The sequence below is a fragment of the Macrotis lagotis genome, chromosome 8 (assembly GCF_037893015.1).
Source record: "Macrotis lagotis isolate mMagLag1 chromosome 8, bilby.v1.9.chrom.fasta, whole genome shotgun sequence".
NCBI lineage: Eukaryota > Metazoa > Chordata > Mammalia > Peramelemorphia > Peramelidae > Macrotis > Macrotis lagotis.
Window position 1 is genome coordinate 131,620,796 of NC_133665.1, and position 22,875 is coordinate 131,643,670.

Below are 22,875 nucleotides of genomic sequence, written 5' to 3' on the forward strand. Positions count from 1 at the left end.
TCATACTGTGGGTGACTGTGTATAACTCTTAACTCTTAGCTCTATAGAGGGAACTTGGGAACTCTCAATATATGAGAGATCAGAGAGATGGAGCAGTCTCAGAGGAGCATGTGAAACTTAATACATTGGCTGGTGGTTGTTTGCTGAGTAACGCTAGCTTTCTTGATCAAGATTCTTAGAAACTGGCTAAAGATTAAAAAAAGCCCAAAGAGTTGTATTGATTCATTGAAGATATTGATATAAAGTAACCTCACCAGAATAGACTTCTTGTATTTAGAATGCTAGTCTTATAAGGAGAGGAAAAGATTGTGAAATCCTATTTTCCTCCCAAATCACCATGAAATTATTGATTATGTACTTTTAGGGAGAAAAAAAGTTTTGCTTTGTTAATTCCTGGAAAGAATTAGCAGAGACTTGACCTGCTTGTCTAACCTTTCCAGAGGGAGTAGGGGAAAGAGAGGAAGCTAGAAGAATCTTTATTGAAAAGTTTTTTCATATTGACACTGATAGAAACTTGAAAAAGTAGAGACCTGTTCTCAAATCTTGACCTGGATATACCATATTTAAGTAAATTCCCCTGGTGACTACCAGTCAGTTCTCCCAATGGGTGGATAGGTAGCATAGTCAATAAAGCATTTTACTTGGAGGAAAATCTGAATTCTAATCCTATTACTAACTGGATTACTACCTGAGCAATCACTTGACCTCCCGGTGTCTCAGTTTCTTCAACTGTAAAGTGGGGATAATAATAAAACCTATCTCTTGGGGTTGTTATACAAATGAGATATGTATATAAAGTACTTTGTAAACTTTAAAGTCCTATATAAAGCTATTTTAATAATTAATTGTATAGGATTCATTACTTATAATGACTTGTATCCACTAAACTGAAAATATTTTAGAACAATATATTGAAAACATTTCTAAAGACACAAATTATCCTATACTTTTTAAATAATAATCACTTATATTTTATAAGACTTTTAGTTTTTCAAATTACTTTGACATATACTTTTGCATGTCATTTGATCCACAATCCTCTGACTAGGTTTGGAAAGGTATTATTATCCCTAATTTACAGATAGCGAAAAATAAGCTCCACCAAGAGGTTCTGTGATTTGCCAAAGATCACAAAAAATCCATAGTAGAATCAATTTCTCATTCCTTTCCTGTCATTCTTTCTATCACCAAATTGTTCAATCATTTTTCAGTCAAGTCCAACTCTTTGTGACCCCAAAAGGATTATATTTTTTTTTTGTGACAAACCATTTCCTTCTCCAGCTTATTTTTTAGAGATGAAGAACTGAAGAAAGCAGGTTAAGTGACTTTTCCAGTATATCTGAAACTAGATTTGCATTCCAAGGCTAGCTAGCACCCTATCCACTGTGCCACCTAGTTACCTTTCTATCATGTTGTGAGAGATACAACTCTTCTCTTTTTTGTCAGTAGGAACTGTGTGTGTGTGTGTGTGTGTGTGTGTGTGTGTGTGTGTGTGTGTGTGTGTGTGTGTGTTGCTTATTCAGTAAGCCTATGGAAATTTCCTTTACTGGGAAAGATTCTTTCCTTTACTGGGAAAGATTCAGTCATTGCTGCTGAAGACAACTATTGCAGACAGATGGACTGATGCTTGTAGTTGATTAGAGAAACCCCAATTTTGAACTGGTCCCAAGTGTGGCTGGAGAGGTATGTCTGTGTATTTCTCTTGAGTCATCTTGATAGTTCTCCATGGAAGTCTGACCAGATAGATGCTAGTCAAGTCAGAATGAGATTATTTAGCACCAGAAACTCTTTTGGTCAGATTTGCAGTAGCTGATATAAAATTCTTATTCTCTATAACTGCATCTATACTCTTTAAGTTTACTTTTACCTTGCTTTCTTTAAGGCTGTAAATACTAGTGAAATAATTTTTAAATACCTTCTCTCATTAGGTAAGGTTATATGAAAGTATGGCCATCCGTGCTTAGGGTTAGATTAAGACAGACAATAATGAAGGAAATACAAAAGAGACTTCATCCTGCATATTTGGGGGTAGTCAGGAACAATCAAATTTAGCAAAGCATAAAAGCATGAGTGTTCCCAAGTAAGACCAGAACCTGCCTGGTTTCTTTTTTTCCTTGAGGATCCTAGTTTCTTCAAATATCATATTGCCATCAATTCTTTATTTCTATTCTTTATACTATTTTTTAACTCCAAAATAGCAAGTTACCACCATCCTGCCCCCTGCCCCTAGAGAAGATTTGACACTGGTCAAAGAGATTCCGCTGTTCTGAACTAAGGCTTGTTTTCTTCCCAATGAATACATTGCCAGGTAATTCAGTGGTAGAATACAGTGTGTCACACATTATTTCAGTACTATGTCCCTTTTGTCTCCATGTTTTATCTTTCATCCTTTACCAGTCACTCTGGCTGTGTCCCATAAGCCCATAAGATCACATTAGGAGAAGGAAGATCTTTACACTAGATAGTATTATAACTGAACATGGAAATTCTGTGAGATGGCTTTTGCCACTTCCACAAAATAAGGAATGTATTTTTTTCCCACATGGTGTTGATAATCTGTCACAAGTCCTAACAGCTTCTTTCCTTGGTTGTTTTTGAAGGTAGCTTACATGTTTTCTTGGCATTTTCAGGAGCTAATTAACAGTGTTCTCATTTCCCTTAATCACAGAGACAAGCATGCCTACAACAACTCTTCAATTAGCTTGAAGAAAATGTCTTTCTTACTTTCTACCAACATATACACACAACCTACATTGTGAATTTCTTTAGACTTCTGAAACCACGTGGAAGAGTATAAAGAGTCAGAAATAAAGAGTCTGATTCTAAAGTCATGGCTTTGTCTTGTTTAATTAGCATTGTGGCCTTGTCTAAGTTTCTCTGAGATTCAATTTTCTTATCTAAAAATAGAGTGAGAATTAGCCTAAGCCCTTTCTACCTGTAAGAATCTATGAACTTGTGAAAATAAACCATATAAACATTGTTAAAGATCTTTGTGTATATGTATGGAAGAGGTCACTGAGTATTCTTTACTGCTGTAATAGAAATTCCCAACTAGTGAAAATACCAAAATTCTTTTGGGAGACTAGAAAGATTAATTGAATCATACATCATCAAAACTAGAAAGAGATATTAGAACATAGGATGTTACAGGGAAGAAAGACCATACAATAAGAATGTCAGAGCTGGGAGGAAACATAGGGTTTTTAATATCAGAATGGTAAAAGGACCTTAGAACACAAAATGTCAGAAGTGAAAGAAACCTTGGAATATAGAACAACAAAATTAAAAAATAATAATCCTTCCCCTGCTCAAAAAAAGAAAATCACTTTTGAAGACAGAATGGCAAAGAGCTGAAATGCCATCAATTCAATTACAGTGATGTGGTTAGAAACCACAAATTACTTTTATCTTTGTTGTATTGTATTTTTATTTATTTTGGTAAATATTTCCCAAATACATATTTTAATTTAATTTATTTTTTCCAATTACATGTAAAAATGGTTTTCAATATTGATTTTTTTTGCAAGATTTTGACTTCCACATTTTTCTGCCTTTCTCTCTTCCCTCCCTCCTCCTCATGATAGGGAGTAATCTGCTATCAGTTAAATGTGAAAAAATCATCCCAATTGCATTTTAATCTCTTTTGGCAAACTTTGAGTTTGACACTTCTACCTTAGAATATAGAACTTTAGGTGGCACAGTGGATAGAGCACCGGCTCTGGAGTCAGGAGGACCTGAGTTCAAATTCAGCCTTAGACATTTAACAATCACCTGGTTGTATGGCCTTGGGCAAGTCACTTAACCTCATTGCCTTAAATTAAAAAAAAATTAGATTAGAATATAGAACCTTAGAAGATGAAGTGGTAGGGCTAGGCAAGAATCTTAGAATACAGATTGTTTAAATTGGAAGGGGGACCTAGGGGAAAACACCAAAAAATTAAATTCAAGAGGGAAAATTTAAGGTCATAAACAAGGTCTAGATGATTGATGGTGGAACTGAAATTTGAACACAGATTTTCAGATTCTCATTCCAGTGCTTTTCCCACTTTGGCATGCTTGCTTGACTTCTGGGATTACCTTCCTTTGTCATCAGTGATCATTGTTAATATCTTATTATTTTGTCAGAGGCAGCATGGCATAGTGGATAGAGAGCTGGCTTCACATTCAGTGAGACCTGTCTCTGACCCATTTTGACCCTATGACTGGGAAATTATTTAACCAACCAGCACTCTAGACAACTTTTTTTTCTAGACAACTTTTTAAAATATCTGTTTTGCTGAAAAGGTACCAAACAACTTTGGTTGAATGTCCCCTAAACTAATGAAATCACCGCTCAGTCCCTATCCCTATTGTTTGTTGAAGAAAATTTATAACTGATTCAGGCCTAAATTTTCTTTCCAAAATGGAGTTCTATCCAGTGACGTTGTTTCTAATTTAAAAAAAAAAAGCCTTAGAAGCTGAAAATTGTGTAATTATTGAGTGATTTTGCATAATAACTTAGCTTTAATCTTAGTCTCCACCCAGAGAAAACCTTCTCAGCAATTCTAAGGGTGCTGGATGAGCTATTGTTCATGCCAAGGCCAAGACCTTTCTGACTCGGGGTTATTTTCATATAAACACAACACGAGCTCCAGGCGGTAGATTGCCCATCGGACTAGAAAATGCAGAAGCTGTGCCTGGTCTTATCCCCTACAGATTTCTGAAGACTGCTAAGTAGTGACGTCAGAGTCAGACTTTTATCTGCACTGAAGCTCTTGTGCTATCATGCAAGATTTATGAGAACACCGAAGGAGTTCAGCAATAATACAGAAAACGCAAGCTGATTGCTTCAATGACATTTAACATTTTTTATAGGTGAAGAAATTGGAGCTTCACAATTCGTCTCCAAAGGCTGAATAGCAAGGGGGCAGGTTGGAAGTGTTACTCACTGCCAGGGAAATGGTAGCTGAGATAATTTGGGTAGAACCCTAATAGTGGGGCAAAGGCGTTGGGGTCATAACAGGAATGACGGACTCACCATCTCCATTTTAATCAGCATCTCAGAACTACTCAACTCTACACTTCATTTTGCCTTTTGGATGCAGCATTATTAAACAGTAATAATACATGCATCTTCCATGAAGAGATGACAGGATTTTCCCTCAGGCTTAGTCTTCATAGACATTCTCAGGTGGCACCTTCAACACTTAGAAATTAGAATGCATTCAGAACGATGACTTTTTCCCCCAGATTAAAATTCCTCTGTAAATTAGAAAAAAAAAAATGAATGAGCATAAAGCACCTATCTTCTTGCTACTGCTTACAGAAAGATGGTTTGAAATCCCTTTGCAAAGGAATTACTGTCCTATCCAGAAAGAACAGTTCCTTGTTTTTCATTTTGTGTCTACATTTAAAGTTTGCATAGCTGCTCCCCTGAAAACGAACACCTCCAGTACTTCTCCCACATGGGCCTGTCAGCATTTTAACTCACTTGTGTATTTTGTGTAATTTCAACATGTTCCAATGAGCATCTCTGCATCTGACTGAATTAGTGATGTGGCGGCTTTTGCAATGTCTCAGGAATTGGGTTTTCAAATTATATTTTCAGGGAAAGCACTCGGTCGGGGTTTTTTGGTAATTCTTTTAAAGAAATTTTCTTTCAGAAATGTAATAGGCCCTGGTGAATTTCCCTTGGATAATTCAGAAACCTAATGATATTTGGGCCTGGCTTCTTAGTTTATATTTAATATTGGGTTGCTGTGGTAGGGCTCACATTATTATTTCTTGTGATATGCACTAGGGGACCTTTTCTCATATGTTTTAAACTATTATGTGAAATGATTCTAGGATCATCTGCTGGCTGCATTATTGACTCAACTTGTACTTTCTTTCATCTTGTCAGATGTCCCTGCTAATACCTTAGATTGACTGTTGACACTGGATCTTTCCATTATTGGCACATTTTTAAAAAGCACTTCCTACTGTTCCCTCAGCCTACTGACCTTCCATTAAGGATTTCTTTTCCAAATGACAGTGAGCTGTCTGGTTACGGGGAACAGTTATTTAAGTTAGGACCTTAAGGTGAAAATGAAGGCCTCAGCACACAATGTACAGTTGCCTCAAAAGAAGTCAAACATATTCCTGAGAGTCCTGGGATTTGCCTGTCAAGAAATCTCAACTTGTAGAGTCACAGATCTAGAGGTCAGCTGGAAAGACTTCATCTAAACTCTGAAGACAAAGGAACCATTTGAGTGAGAAAACTTGGAAGTGAGAAGCAGGTAGATTATGAATCAGAGGACCTGTATTTTACTGTTGGCTTGGCCACTTAGTAGTTATGCAATTCTCATGTTGAAGAAGGATAGCTTGACCCCAGAGAGGAGAGCCGGAATTGATAAGAAAGTAGACTTTGACTTTTTATAAAAAACAAAAACAAACAAAAAACTTTATCAATAATGAAAGCTGTCTAAAAATGGAAAGGATTGCTCAACACTAGGAATAATTGACTAGAGACCAGATAACTATTTTGTGGAAATGCCATAGAAGAGATTTATCTTTTATATTGGTGTTGGACTAGATAATCTTCTAACCTTTAGATTCTTAAACTTTGGACAAGACACATTAGTTTATATATCGTTAAAGTTTGGTTGACCAGTATAATCAAGTTTGGTCTCAAAGAAGAGATATACGACTATTCTTCCCACTTTTATTGTCAGAGTATGGGTATAGAACAGTATATATGATATCAGACTTAGTTCATGTATTGATTAATTGCTGAAGTGAGTTTTTCCCTTCATTTTGCTCTTTATTGTAAGTGATGCCTCTTTGAGCATGGATAGGGAGAGAGACATATTAGAAAAAGAAGTGATATAAAAACAAGCTCTTAATCAAGTAAAAGGTTGAATGAGTTGGTTGAGATAATAGCTGAAGTCTCTTCTAGTTCTAAAATAATTGTAATTTTTAGACAATGTTATTTTATTATAGGAAAGGTATATGTTTGGCACAACAGATCACTGTGATCAGGGTTATGGATTAGATAGCATCTATTTTCTCAAAGATAGTAGTCAGTTACATGAAATCAACCATATGGCTAGATGGTTGATCACATAGGTGGTAAAAACAAGAGTTTATGGAATGTTGCATTAGCCACAATGCTGTGGCCTCTTGGGTTGTAATTCTAATAGAAGAAAACTGGAGTCCTTCCTTCTAATTAGAGAACATTAAAAGATGTCTAGAGAATGAACTAAGCAGGGGGAAGAGAGGCAATGACTTCAATGGGGTTTAAATTTTTCACCTTGGTCAGCTCATCTAAAGGCTTCCTTGTGTAGTTGGAGACCCTTGGCCTTCTGCTGAGTGCCAAGTACCAAAACTGATCCATGAGAAAATGGCAAAGTAGTATGGGTTTATCATGGATGGCCTCCCCTAATCCTTATTTTTACATGATCTCTTCCAATCTAATCCAATCCATGCCCTTAGTGTCTCTCAGTCCTTTATAATGACCTTTCTTTTCTGGAAGCTCTATACCTACTTTTCCCATCACAATCTACTGCCATTCTTTTTCTGAATCCCATTCCTGTTTTCTTTCTAAGCTTGGGTTTCCTCATCTATAAAATGGGGTCAACAATACTTATGCTACTTGTAATGAGGATGAAATAAGACATGTTCTGTACTAAACATTTAATTTCATGAAATATAAAGTGCCATTCTAGGATGAGTTCCACCACTTCTGCTAATGAGGTAGCTGGATGGTATAGTGTTTAAATATCAAGATTTGGAGTCAAGAAGAACTGAATTCAAATGCAGCTTCAGACATTTACTCTTTATGTGACAATGGGGAAAGCCACTTAACTTTTCTTAGCCTCAATTTTCATCTACAAAATAAGGAAAAAGTAACTACTTTTCATTGTAGTGAAGATCAAGTGAATATGCGTGTATGTCTATATTGATGAATATAGATATAAATTCACATACATAGCTATAAACTATAAATGGTTAAACAGAATCTTTGTAATCCATAAAAGAAAAGGAAGAGAATGATATAACATAATATAATATAATGATATAATAATGTCTCTTGTATACCTTTATGATAAGCATCATACAGATATTATCTCTTGATCTTTACAACAACCCTGCAACTTGGTACTGTTATTAGCCCCATTTTATAACTGAAGAAACTGAGGCAAACAAAGGTTAAGTAACTTGTATGAGACTGGATTGAATTTAGGTCTTTTTGACTCTAGTGTTCAATGCATTGTGGTACCACCAAGCTTCTAAATAATTTAAGCTATAATTATGATATTAATCTATGGTCATTATAATGCTGTCCAGGGCTAACCTTGCTAAGTATTCTTTTTTATGTGGAATTTATAAGGTTTAGAGTCTCTTGTGATGGTAAATTGAGGAAATATGGCAGGTAGGGTGACATCTGGATTAAACTTTCATAAGTTGATGGGTAAACTGGGCTGGATGAGATAGCCCTGATCTGTGAGTTGTTACTTGTCCATGATAGAAGAAAGAAATTATTTATTTGGAAAGGATAGAAGCTTTGCAGCACTTTAAAATTAAGATTTTCTTTTCAAATAATATCTTATTTTTTCCTAATTACATATCAAGACATTGCTTTAACATTTTCTTTTAGAAATTCTGTGTTCTGATTTTTTTCCCTTCAATTTTTAACTCCCTCCTCCCTGAGATGGAAAGCAATCTCATATAGATTATATATTTGCAATCATGCAAAATATAAAGTCAAATTTCTTCTGGCATTTCAGGTATATCCACTATTCCCAGGAATGTTGACAGTCATGATTCATGACTTGTGTTTGGCGTTCCCAGCTCCAGCAAAGGCTGACATCCATGTATCAGATATTCAGGAATTGTATGTCCGAGTGGTTGATAAGGTGAGTGGTTTTATGGTTATAATATTGTACCCTCTTTCAGAGATTTTAGGAAGGAGACTCTTTAAAAAAGAAAGTTTTTATTTAAACAGCTTGATAAATGCAAACATTCCAGAACATAAAAAAGACATAAGGAAAGGAAGTAAGAAAAATTAATAGACCAAATGAATAGAGAGTGATTGTAGTGACTGTACATATTTCTATTGCCATTGTCTTTAATGCTGTAGGGATTGCATCATTCTATTTATTTTTATGATCTTTTTGGACCTCTTTTTCTGGGTATTTGATGCAGATTTATGACTTTTGTTACTGTCTTTAATTATATAGTTGCAGTGTGTGTATATTGTTTTTGGTTCTGATATATTCCCTATTAGTCATTGCATTCAAGTGATTCCATATTTCTTTGATCATCATATTCTTTGCTGACTTTTGTACAATGATATTCCATAATATGCGTATGATAAAATTTCAACTAATTCACAGTCATTGGATACATGATTTGTTTTTTGCTTTTTACTCTTTCTAAACATTTTTTAATTGATGGACCTTTTTTATGCTAATAAGCTCCTTTGATTAAAGTTCCAGTAATGGAACCATTGATCTTTGGTTTTGTATAGTTTTGTAATTTGGGAAGAATAAAATTTCCATATGGTAAATCCAATTCACAACTCCACGAGCAGTATAATAGTACCATGCCTGTTTTGCTATAACTGTGCCAGCAATTAATTTTATTTTATTTTCTCTTGAAAAATTTGAATCCATGGCTTTTTTGTTTCAATTTAGCAAATATTTTATTAATATTTAATTAATTTCTTTTGTTACAATTTGGAAGAGGAATTTTCATGATACTTTGTAAGAATTTTTCCTATTTGAATGGGAAAATTATAAGCCTTGTAGCTGGGAAAGCTTCTCATTTTTATGTCTTCAAAACCCATCTATTCTATGAAAATATCATCCTCTCACCAAGACCACCCTCTCTCTGAATATGTGTATACTTACAAAGGTCAAGATAGACTCCTTATCATGACTCCCCCTCCTTTAATTCTAATTCTTCTTTCACAACATAATATGGAAATATAGTTAGCAAGATTGTACATGTATAACTCATGCCAGATTGTTTACACCATGGGAAGGGGGTAGAAGGTAGGGTGGTAGAAAAATGTGGAACTCATAAACTTGCAAATGGATGTATGTTGAAAACTACCTTTGCATATAATTGAAAATAAAATAAAAAACAGACTCCTTAAGTCCTTAACTTTCACATATCATCCTGACCCTCTTCCTTTCTGCCAGTCCCTGATAACATGTCACTCTAGTCTTTCTTTTGTTTTAGTCACATTCCCTCCCATAATCTTTAACAAATTGCCCATCTCTCTCCCCCTTTAATCTGCAGTCCCTGTCTTACTCATTTTCCTGTTTCCCATCTCTCTCATCCTTAAAAAAAATAATAAAAAAAATTCACTAGACCCTACTGGCCCCTCAAGTCATTATTCCATATTTCCCTTTCTTTTATAGTTAAGTGCCTAGAAAATGCTGTTCACTCTCATTGCCTCCATTTGTTTTCTCATTTCTTATCCATTGGCACAATGACTGACCTCATCACTCAACAAAACCACATTCTCCAAAGTTACCAAGAATCTCTTAATTGCCAAATCCATGTTTTCTTGGCTCTTTTCCTTCTTTATCTCTCTATAGTATTTGACTTGTTTTTGATTGAATAGTGCTCTCATTGTGGATACTCTTATTATTTTGATTTTTGTGACATAGGTTCCTTTCAATTTCCCTTTATCTCTCTGACTGATTCTTCATGGTTTTTGCCAGATTACCATCCATGTCATACTTGCTAAGGATGGTTGTACTGAAGGCTTTGTCCTGGTTCTTTTTATCTATTAATTCTATACTCTTATTTCAGTAACCTTTTCAGCTTCCCTGGGTTTAATTATGTCCCAGTAGAGATGAATCCCAGATCTATTTACCAGTTTTCATCTCTCTTTCGAACTATAGTTGAGTATCTCCAATGCCTTTTGGATATTTAAAATGGAATGCTTGGTAATCTTCTCAAACTCAAAATTTCAAAAGCTATATTCATGATCTTCCCCCAAACACACTCCCTTTTCTGATTTCCCTATTTCTGCCCAACATACTTCTATCCAGTAAAGTTCTCAAGATGAAATAATCCATGACTTCATCTTTGACTCAGTAGATCCACTCACTTGGCAGATCTTTTATTTTGCCTTCTCTCTAATCATATGATGACCACCCTTATCATCTCTCTCCTGGATTAGTCTGCTTGTCTCAAGGCTCTTCATTTTCTAATTCATCCTTCACATATGTTCCTCTAGAGTTTTTCCAAAAGTACCTATCTGATCCTGCCATTCCATAAAGTCCAGTTGCTCTCCAGTTGCTTTTATCTTTAGGATAAAAGACAAACTCCTTTGATGGTTATTTAATGTCCTTTTTGCCCTGGCTAATTTTTTCCAATATTATTATGCCTTACTCCTCTTCGTGCAGTCTACAATCCAACCAAACTAACTTTCTTGTTGCTGTCTCCATATCTTTGCCCAAGCTGTTTCTCATTCCTAAAATGCACTCGGTCCTCATTTCCACTTCTTAGACTACCTAGTGTCTTTTGGCACTCAACTTAAGGGCTGCCTTCTCCATGAGACCATTCCTTCATCCACTACCCCCAAAGAGGTGCTAGTGCCTTCTACCTTTAAATTACCTTGTATTTACTTTGTTTTTATCTTTTATGGTGACATATTGTCCTTCACAGTAGAACACGAGGCACTTTGAGGGAAAGCACTGTTTGAGTTTTGTCTCTGTATCCCCAACACCTACCACAGAGCACACAGTAGGCACTTAATAAATGTCTGTTAATTATTTGATAGACTGTTTAATTGCCTGGCAGTGACATTAGGATCCAGGCATTATTTTTTAGTTTTACCCTTTAGATTGATGCAAATAAATGGTATTATATCAGATTTATTCATATCTGTTGACATTAAATTTTGCTGTGAATTCTGCAGTTCTCCCTCCTATTAGCCTTGAGTGAGAATTTATGTCCAGGAGCTTATTTAAATTGTAAGCCAGCTGGTCAGGGAACTTGGCTGGTTATTTTCCCCTGGGCCTGATGCATTGTTGGTTCTCAGTGAAATTTTAATGGTGATAGCATAAACCATAATAATGTGGACTGAATTAGTACAAACCTTGAACCATGGAATATTTTTAGAGGAGTGAAATTTTGTCCTTGCAAATCCATACAATTGCTGGAATTTGGCCAACAAAGAATTTGCCCAGTAGAATTATTTAGGATGATTGCTTTAATGAATATAGAAAAACAGTTTATTGCTCTTTTCAAGAACTGTAGGTTTTTCAGAAAGTTTGTCCTCTTGCATAGGCTGAAACATTTTCTTTTCAAACTATAATTCCTGCTTCACCATGAAACTTTCTGTCTATATGTTCTAAAAGTTTTGTCTTTCTCAGTCTTCTGAATTCCTATAATGCTATCATTGAATCACAGAATCCTACCATGATTTCCTCTTGTTCCTTCTCCATTTATTTTAAATTTTGACTCTTGTCAGCCATTTTGGCTCTTTCCCCCCCCTCCTTCTGAAAATTCTTCTTATTGGTTGAAACAAAAATAAGATTATATTTGATTAATTATTCCTTCTTGGGAGGTAGCATGGTAGTAGATAAGGCACTGAATAGCCTGGGTTCAAATCTTGCTTCTGACACTCTAATCGTTTGACTATGGGCAAATTATTTAACCCTTCTACACCTTAGTTTTCTTATCTGTATAATGAAGATATTGGATTTGATAAGCCCTGAGATCCTTTCTAGCTCTTAAGTTTGTGATCTTATGATCCTTTCTTAATAGGATATCCAGTGTTCAAATCCTGCCTCAAACACTTACCATACTCTAGAGAAGTCTCTTTTGGAACCTCAATTACTCTTGAAATGATTTTCCTTCGATTTCTGAATCCAGAATTCTATGATCTATATTATCATCCCACTATCCACCTCAAATGGTAGTCTTAGATCTCCTTTGTTCTTCCTCTTTCACCCAGTATGGATTAAAAAAGCCCTTTTGTTGAACATGCTAAGCATTCATCATAAGGTCAGTTCATTCTGATCTTTAACCATTTGGTCTTTATAGGACTATGTAAGTACCACTCTTGGTATATGACCTCAGTTATCTGACCTTGCTTCCATCATTTTAACGTGTCCTTTGAAAAGCCGAGCTTGTCAATGAGCACATCATTTGGTCGCAATGGACTCTCTAGACATTCATTTTTCTTGTTCAGCAGAATCATTTGTGCTTATCAAATGATAAATTCTAAAATCTGACTGTTTCTCTTGAGCCTTCTTCCCTTTTAAGGTCATGGGATTTTACTTATCCTGTATGCAATTTTCTTAAAATACATTCCCATGAACTCTAAGACATACTTGGAACTATACCTATTATTCCTCTCCTCGATTTCAAATCCTCAAAGGGCACTTTTTCAAGAGTTTTCATCTGCAAATCCTCACTTGGTATGTTGTTTTTGTATGATTTATTATGTAATTTATTCTTTTTTTCCATATAATTTATTCTATAGTCATTCAGGGGCAGCTAGGTGGCACAGTGAAGAGAGCACTAGCATTGGAATCAGGAGGAATTGAGTTCAAATCCAGCCTCAGAAACTTAATAACTACCTAACTGTATGACCTTAGGCAAGTTATTTAACCTCTTTGCTTTGCAGGGGGAAAAAAAAAAGAAGTCATCCAATCTCTTCTTAAAAACCTCCAATGATGGAAGATCTCATTACCTACTGAGGCAGCACATTCTATTTGGGGCAAATCTAATACTAGAAAATTCTTCCTCATATTGTGCCATTCTCTTCTTCCCTGTAACTTCTTTCCTCTGAGTCTACAGGCTGCTACTGCTGCTGCTGCTGCTGCTGCTCCTCCTCCTCCTCCTCTTTTCTTCCTTCACATTTTTTTTAAATGTGAGCCATCCTTGCACCCTCTACTTGGAAGTCTTCTCTTTCCCAATCTAAATATTTCCAGTTCCTTCCATTCATCTTCCTATAATATGGTTTTGAATTCCTGCACCATCTTGAATGCTTTCTTCAGAATACCTTCTGGTTCTGAACACTCTGTTCCTAGTGATGCAACCTTAGCTTTTAATCTGACTCTCATCCTCTTGACTCCTGGTGAGCCTGCTGGCCACTAAATGGTCACAGAACAGTTCGGAGGAATTCTTACAAATTCCAACAAATTCCAACAAATTCCTACATTCTTTTGTGTTAATTCATTTTAAAAAATTTTGAACCTAGCAAATACTTCAAAAAATGAATATCCCCATGAACAAACTAGAATAAAAATTAATCATACATAAAATTTTGAGCATATATATATATATATATATATATATATATATATATATATATCTTTAAAAAATGCTATCTTGAACATATCACTTTCAAAGCTATCCTGCTTGCCTTTGTTTCTGGATTTTCTTCTGTTCTCTTTTATGAATCTTTAAATGCTCATTGACCTTATCTTTCTTCTTTTTGTTTTTGCCACTATTTTTATTAACTCCCTTATTCTGATCCCACCAATTAAAAAAATGAAAACATATCCTTTTAACAGTTAAGCTTAGCTTTAAAAAAAAGCACATCTATGCATTGGCCATATCTAAAAATGTATCTTTCCTTCTGTATCTGGAGTCTCTCATTTCTCTGGAGATTGGAGTACACTTCTTCACCAGTCCTCTTAAGTCTTGGCTGATCATTGCATTAGTCAGAGTGACTAATTCTTTTCAAAAAAGTTTTTATAATGCATTATAAAATACTATAGAATTATAATTACTATAGAAATTGTTCAAATTGTCATCTTTTAATTAGTGAACCTTTACTGTAATACAGCCTAAACTTTCATTCAATGATCTTCCTATTTTTTCACCTTCTGGACCTATGGGTTTTTTTTAAAGGAAAGTATAGGTGAGGAAATTCTCTTCCAGTGTGTGAATCATTTTGGTAATCAAAAGGTGAAGTAACTTGTCCAGGATGAGAAACCAAAGTGTCAGAGAAAGGATATGAATAAAGCTGGGGCTTCATGGGTTGGTTGGGGTGCACTATGCATGCCATGTGACTTCTCTGTCTTGAGCAAATCTATATTAAAAATGACTCCATGTTTACTTTGATAAATCTGGTTTTTTTCACGATATGTATTTTCTTCACTGTGTGAATTGTAATTCTTCTGTGGGAAGCATCATTAATTAGCTATTAAATATTTCAGGTGGAGATTGGGAAGACTGTCAAGGCCTATGTCCGAGTGCTTGATTTCTCCAAGAAGCCTTTTCTGGCCAAGTATTTCTCCTTCATGGACTTGAAACTCCGAGCAGCATCCCAGATTGTTATGCTCGAGTGAGTTTTCCTCAAAGGAAGCACCTGAAGAGTTGGAACCCTGTTGACTGTCTGACACCAAGCATCATCCCTAGCACTGGCTCCTGAGAGTGGGACCTGGGAAAATTCAGCAAGATTGAGTTAGGGAGGAGGGATACCAGCTGACACCTGGAATAGATGACACAGCCAACCCCTCTATCCTCTAGGAGAATTCCAGTGTTTTAACCATCCCTATTCCTTCCTCCATCTCCTCTTTTTCAGGGCCCTTGATGAAGCATTCGATGCCTACACTGCCACATTTCTTGTCCATGGGGCAGCCATTGGGCAAACCAGTCTGACAGCAACTGTGACTGATAAAGTCGGGCAAAAAATCAACTCTGCCCCACAGCAAATTGAGGTAAGGAGTGGCACTTGACATGCTGTCACCTCAGCAAGGGCTTATTTGGATGGGCTGAAAAGAAAAGTCAATTGGAATAAGGTTTTTATTATTTTTAAAATATTGAAACTACTTAGAAAATGACATGAACAGATGATCTCCAATTCATCATTTGCATGGTTCTCTGTACATGGTAATGTCCATTTTGTAAAATGTGGGCTTTTAATAGACCCTAAAAGAATTTGGAGCCAGAAAGCAATAAGGCTGATTTAGGAGAAAGAAATTCAATTGAGGGAGCATTAGGTTTGAGAGATGCTCTGCTTCTCAGTGTGTGTCTCCATAGGACAGTGAGCTCCAAAGAGGGAGGAGTATGTGAAGATAAGGATATTATCATATGTGCCTGTGTGACACATATATCAAATATGCAGACACTTAATAAATGATTTTTAAAAAACCCACAGCATAAGCAAATGCAGAAGGCCCTTTGTATGCAAATTTAGCAGGTTATTTTTTCAGTTCAGGCAGATTGGACCCAAGAGGATTAAGAAACATACTACTTTCTGACTGGCAGGCTCTGTGAGTCTGCCAAATAGAAAAGGGCAGAGCTGAAGCGATCTGTGTGGGATTTAGGGACCTGGTTTTGTCCACTTTCTTGAGATCTCAGCAGAGCAGAACTACCCCTTCTAATGTCTGTAACCCTTCAGGGCTATCAGCATTGAGTGCCCTGAGATGGAGAAGCATTTGTACAGCTTCTCACACCCAAGAGGAGCTCCCCGACCTCAATCATGCCTACCCATGGATGTCTCAGGTTTAAGGCTTTGTTTCATTTGTTCCTCCAGGTCCTCCAGACCCCAGAGATACTTGAATGCTATAGTGATACCAGTCAAGAAATCACCTCTAAGTATATACTTTTAGAAGGACTGTTAAACAGCATCTTTTGGGGATCTCAGTGTCTGAAGCTGACCATAAGATATTCATAAAATCTTAGCTCCCAAAGGTCCAGTGGAGAGAATCTAGTCCAAAGCTCCCCCCCTCCTTTTAACATGAAGAAACCATGACGCCAGGATGGGGCACTTCTGAGTCAAAGTCAGCCTGTGAGTTAGTGGCAGAAATGGACTAGGACCCATCATGTCCTGCCTGGCTCCCCTGCATCAGCGCTCTCTCTCTCTCTCTCTCTCCTCTCTCTCTCTCTCCTCTCTCTCTCTCTCTCTCTCTCTCTCTCTCTCTCTCTCTCTCTCTCTCCCTCTCTCTCCCTCCCTCCCTCCCTCCCTCTTAGCTTGCAAAATGTATGTTGGACTTTTCTGATGAGCAGTTTGATTTGGTTTGCTCCTCCAGATGAAAGCATTCCTAGTGGAATGAAATGCATTTCTCCTGATAAATAACCCATGCATACAAAGTACTGTGTTCTTTCACAAGGCAGCTGCCTTCTGTGAGGGGGGCAGAATACAGTGGGAAGAGATATCAGTTTGGAGTCAAATTCTGAGCTCTGCTACTCAGTAGTGTGACCTGGGTACTAGCTACTTTTCTCTCCTGGGTCTCAGTTTCCTTCATAAAAGAGCTTGGATGGATGGATGGATGGATGGATGGATGGATGGATGGATGGGATGAGATGATCTCCTAGAGGGTAAATCCTCAGATACTGCAGCATTCATTCATTCTTTCACAATCACATTTATTAAGCTTCTACCAATGCCTCTGTCTTAACTTATCACTCCCCTGCCCAAGAATTTTTAAGGATTTTCTATTGCCTCTGTGATTAAATTAGAAACTCCTCAGCTTGGGAAGAGTCATTATAGTGTAGTGGATAGAGAGCCATCCTGGAAGTTGTGAAAACCTGGATTCAAGTCCTTTCTCTGTCATGAACTAACAGTGGGACCCTGGTAAAGTCATTGAACATTTTGATGCTCTCTCAGATTAGAGTTTACAGAATGGTGCTGGCCTTTTTTGGATAAGTTGCCTTAATTGAGCATTTCTTCTACAGTGACATTATGGGTCCTAGTCAGTGTCCCATAGCTTGGCACTTAAAGTCTTTCACTATCTCACATCAGCAGCCCACTTTTATAGGGTTATTTCTCCCCTTTACAGACCCTGTTTCAGCCAAAGTGACCTCCCTGTTTCCTAGCTACAGAAATCAGCCTGCTTTTGCACACTATCCCTGGAATGTAGTTCTTTGCCTCTGACTTTTAAAATCCCTGGCTTTCTCCTTGCCTCAGCATCAATGCTACCTCCTTCTGAAAAACCTTAGCATTGTTTCTCTACTCAAACTCACATCTATGCTTACCTCTTTACAAGCTTGGCATATTTCCTCATGTCGAATTCCATTTTCTTAAGGGAAGAGATGGTTTTGAAAATTCTATCTTTTTATCTGGAGCCCCCTTTGCACATTAGTAGATTCCTCATTATAAATGCTTGTTGGATTGAATAGAAAGAAAGATAAGAACCAGAGTGCTACTAAAGAACTTAGATCACAGAGTTAAGCAAACAAAACCTGCATTCCTGAGCTTGATAAAGAATAATTCTAAGACTGGTCTATCAATATAAAAATCTGGAAGAATTGGAGGAAAGAGAAAATCTATTCAGGTTAGAGTGAGCCTGGAAAGATTTTTCTTCTGGGGTTCCAAAGAATAGAGCAGATTTTTATTGGAGAGGATTTGGGGAGCTGGATTCCAAGGCACTGGAGATGGAAATGAGAACAACAGACATTGGGGGGTGGGAGGTAGGGGTAGAGGACTAGACTTTGCTGACCAAGTCATCATGGAGCATAGTGCAGTGATAGGCATTCTGCTTGTCCCAAGTGTTCTAGTCCTGCCAGAACCTAGGGAGGCTTGGCTTGTTGTCCCTGACAAGATCCAGGGAATGAACCAAAAAGAATGTGACATGAATCAGTTCAGAGCGATTCAGCTTCTGTTTTTAAGGACCTTCAGTGTGCCAAACGCTGTGCTCTAGACCTAGGGGAAATAAAGAAGGGGAAAAAGAAGTGAAAAGAAAAACAATCCCTGCCTAAGGTGATACATGTCTACAAAGAAGTAAATACAAATTATAGAAAAAAGTAATACAAAGTAATTTATCAACTATGTATATGTGAAGGATTGTTATTATTCTCTTTTGAAGCATGAAAGTAATTTGGGAACGTGCAGCTGTTCTGACAGGGTGATTTTGCAAAGATTACCTTCCTTTTGCTTTGGGGGTATGTGTAGGGAATTGTTAATTATCCCTCCAATCCAGCCATCATTTAGTGAGTATCTGTTATGTACAAGATACTTCATTAAGCATTTGTGTTTTTGTTTCTCATTTTGGTCCAAATCTGTGATTTCATCTGTATGTAAGGAGGAAAAGATTCCGAGGTGAGAAAACTTCTTTTTGTAATGCAGGACAGCATCCTTTCTATAATTTCTATCAATTAGCTTTGGCATCCAAAGAGGCTCTCCAGATTCATATAGCCAGTGTATATGAGGCAGGACATGAACCCAGGTCTCCTATCCACTACCCCATATTGCTTCTCTAGACATTTGAAATACCTGAGCAAAATGAAATCCAGTCCCTGTCCTCAAGGACCTTCCATTCTACTGCATGGATGTAGCATTGGGGGGGGGGGGGCACTAATAGCTGGAGGCAAAAGGAAAGATTTTCTATAGGAGATAGTGTATGAGTTGTACCTTTTAAGAAAGCCAAACCTTCTAATGGGTAGATGAGAGGAAGGAGAGAAATCACATCCTGTAAAAAAGTCACAGAGGCTGAGTGGGTCATTTTGGTTTTTGTAACAGATTATTTGAAAGGGAGTGACATGTATTAAGTCATAAATAGGGTCATAAATTTAGAGCTGGAAGGGACCTTAGAAGTCATCAGATCTATCACCCCCCACTTCTTTGCAGAAGAGGAAACCAAGGTCTACAAAGATGAAATTATTCATTTACCAGCCTTTGTGACTTACCCAAACTCACAGAGTAAATGGGGAAATGGCAGAACCAAGGCTCCAAATTCATTACTTTTTCCTTCTGTAATGTCAATAGAATGGTGCCTGTAAATTTGTTTTGAAGGACTTTCAATGGCAGACTGATGGCTTTGGCTAAAATGGTTTGAGATGAAATATAAGGTCACCAGCTTCCATTTTTTTCTTCATTGTCAGGTCTTTCCTCCCTTCAGACTGATACCAAGGAAAGTGACTTTGATCATTGGTGCAATGATGCAGGTAAGTGTCAGTTTTGTTTTGTTTGCTCTAAAGTGATCCTACTGCAGTACTACAGTATTCTTGTGACATTGGGGTCAGTGAATACCACTCCCTGATACTTCACATGCCTCTCGTCTCTCTGTGCTGGACTCTATTAAAGACCATAGATTGAATTGTGTCCATGGCCCTCTGTGGAAGCCTGTTCTCCCTGTCCACAGATTCTCCAACTCTCAGACGTGTCCACATTTGGCCACCTTTCTGTTATAACATGTTGTCAGAGTGGAGGCTTGAATTGGATGCAGTCAATATACTTTTCAGTAAAATAAGTGTCAGCTCTGTGAGGATGAGTTGCTGTCCAGAATAAACCTGTCATTCCACAAAATGGAAATATATACAAGTATTAACTAGAGCAGAGCAAGACTTGAGGACATGCTGCTAATTATCACTACTGTTTTCCACAACTCCAGATCACTTCAGAGGGAGGTCCGCAACCTCAATCCAACATCATTTTCTCCATCAGCAATGACAGAATTGCTTCAGTGAACAGCACTGGTTTGGTCAGGGGCCTCACTGTGGGCAATGGGACAGTATCCGGGCTGGTCCAAGCTGTTGATGCAGAGACTGGAAAAGTTGTCGTAGTGTCTCAGGTAATGTACCCCCTCCGTAATTTTGTTTATCTAGTAACTACTATTTCTGGTTCTTTTCCCCCCTTCTTCTTTAATTGACCCTTGGGTGATTGGCACTTTCAATGAGCTTGGACAGAGGAAGGAAAAAGAGGCCAACATTCAGCTGTCTGATTTGCTTGGTTTTTATGGTCTTAGGAAAAATTTTGATGGGAAGCTGTATAGATTATCTACACAATTTCATTGATCAGGGCTCGACTTGACAACTATTATCATGAGTAATTGAGCATTAACTAGAATTCATACTTGGTTTTATGCTACTGGTGGGGAAAAAATGTATTTCCTGAACAAATATTTAGTCAGTCAAAAGACACATGACATTTGCTAAAAACAGAATAGCCAAGTGATTCCAAATTACTTTTGTACTTTAATGTACCTGCTAAAATGAAGAGTTAGTGAGCCTTCAACCTTAGCATTCATTAGAGGTTCAGGACTTAGAGGCTGAAACATCCCATAACGATCTCCTGCTTTTGTTTAGGAAGAACTTGGGCTATAACTCTTTGCCACTAGAAGAATTAAGATTTTATATCCATTGAGAAATTTCCTCAAATTTCTTCCTGTCACTGTGTGCTTGAATTGGAATCCTCTTTCTCTTCTACATCTGATTGCCCCAAATCATAACCCAGTTTTCTTTCTAGAGAAGCTGGGGGATGGGGAGTGAAGCTGGATAATTTGAATGGATTCTTAGGAACTCTCTTCCTTCTCAAGCAAATGGGTTTTTCAATTGGTCAAAGGTAGAAATTTTTTTGTATTTAGTGTTGAAATAGGGCCACAGAAATGAAGCTCTTGAGCTTACTGTCTCCTTCCACCAGGGGAAAGAATTTCACTAAGGAGGGACATAGAGATTGACCTCTAGAGTAACATGGCATCAGAGCGGAAAATTTCAGGTTGCTGCATTTCTACCTTCTGTTTATTGATTTTCCTCAGGCCAAATGAAAGCATTCTCAATGGAAACATCTCTCTTCCATAGTGTGCATATTCCAAGAAAGATTAACAATAATATTCCACCAATAATATTTCATTACATTTATATACCACAATTTATTTAAACATTCTCTAGTCACTAGTTATGCAATTGTTTCTAGTTCTTTGTTATCTCAAGGAAAATGCTGCTTTGAGTATAATAGAGGAACTTTTTTTTTTAATCTCTAAAGGGTGCTTGCCCATCAGGATCATCTCTGGATCCAAAGGCATGTGTCACTTTTTCAATAGTATTTTATTTATCCTAATTGCATGTAAAAACAACTTATAACAATTTTTTTATTTTAAATTCCAAATTCTCCCTCTTTCCCTTCCCTCTACCTTCCCAGAGATGGAAAGCAATTTTATATAGGTTGTACATGTATATTTATAATTACAAATTATGTTCCAAAGTGATTGGACAAATTCATATCTCTATTATCAGGGATCAGCATTCTGGACTTTCTGTAGCCCCCTCCAAAATTGATTTTTTTCTATCTTGTCATCTTTGGCAGTGTGCCAGATGGTGAAGTGAAATCTTAAACTTGTTTCCCATTTGTATTTCTATTAGTAATGACAGTTAATATGACATAATGGAGGACTGTCCCCAATCTGCCACCACTTTGCCATGTCACATGGTTCCTGAATCTACATAGTGCTTCCTAGAATGGTTAGGTCTATACTCTTCAGTCCCAAGAGCAAAATTCAAACTTGCTTTCTTGATCAATGTTCTATTCTGATATTTTAAGCCATTTTTTTTAGGATCGAGTTGATGTGGAGGTGGTTTATCTCAAGGCTGTGAGAATTCGAGCTCCAATCACAAGAATGAAGACAGGGACCCAGGTGAGATGAAGGGATTTAGGTGCTGATTTTCTTCATTCCTTCATTATTTTAGGTCACTATCTTAACCTGTATATAAAGCTATTAATTTTGGGGCACAAAACCATAAAACATTAGAAATGTAACCTTCCTTCAAACATCATGTAGTTCCACCTTCACCTTCCTAAAGGATGGAGCTGTGGGCAGTGATGATGACTGGAGAATCTTCATAACCTTCTTTTTCCAGTTTCAGTAACCCTCCTTTTTCTTTTGGGCATATTGGACTCAGATAGGGTAGACTGACATTTCTTTCTATCCTTGCTGGATTTTGTGTTTAATTTCTCTGGAGTAAGGCTTAGGAAAAAAAACACACCAAACTGCTTCCCTTTTTTACCTTCCTTAGATCTTAGACTGAAGATAAGAGCAAAAATAAATGAAAACATAATTAGGAAATAATCTGAGTTAGATTTTGTCTTTCATTACTTCCTTTAGGACATTCTCATTTTAGTAGGGGACAATGTCCAATGTGAAGTTTTCCTCTCCCTCTTCCCTTCTCCCCATAAAAACCCTTTGTTCAATTCAGCCAATAGATACTGAATACCTACCA

At 37.0% G+C, this 22,875-nt stretch overlaps 1 protein-coding gene across 3 annotated transcripts in view; it reads left to right on the forward strand.

Moving 5' to 3' along the window:
• Positions 1–22,875, forward strand: part of NUP210 (nucleoporin 210) — a 178,069-nt gene that overhangs the window by 119,763 nt on the left and 35,431 nt on the right. For all 3 annotated transcript variants that reach the window (XM_074198373.1, XM_074198375.1, XM_074198374.1), the window contains 6 exons: positions 8,748–8,876; positions 15,156–15,283; positions 15,524–15,659; positions 19,765–19,827; positions 20,274–20,453; positions 22,212–22,292. In XM_074198373.1, the coding sequence (XP_074054474.1) occupies positions 8,748–8,876; positions 15,156–15,283; positions 15,524–15,659; positions 19,765–19,827; positions 20,274–20,453; positions 22,212–22,292 (717 nt within the window). The remainder of the gene's footprint in view (positions 1–8,747; positions 8,877–15,155; positions 15,284–15,523; positions 15,660–19,764; positions 19,828–20,273; positions 20,454–22,211; positions 22,293–22,875) is intronic.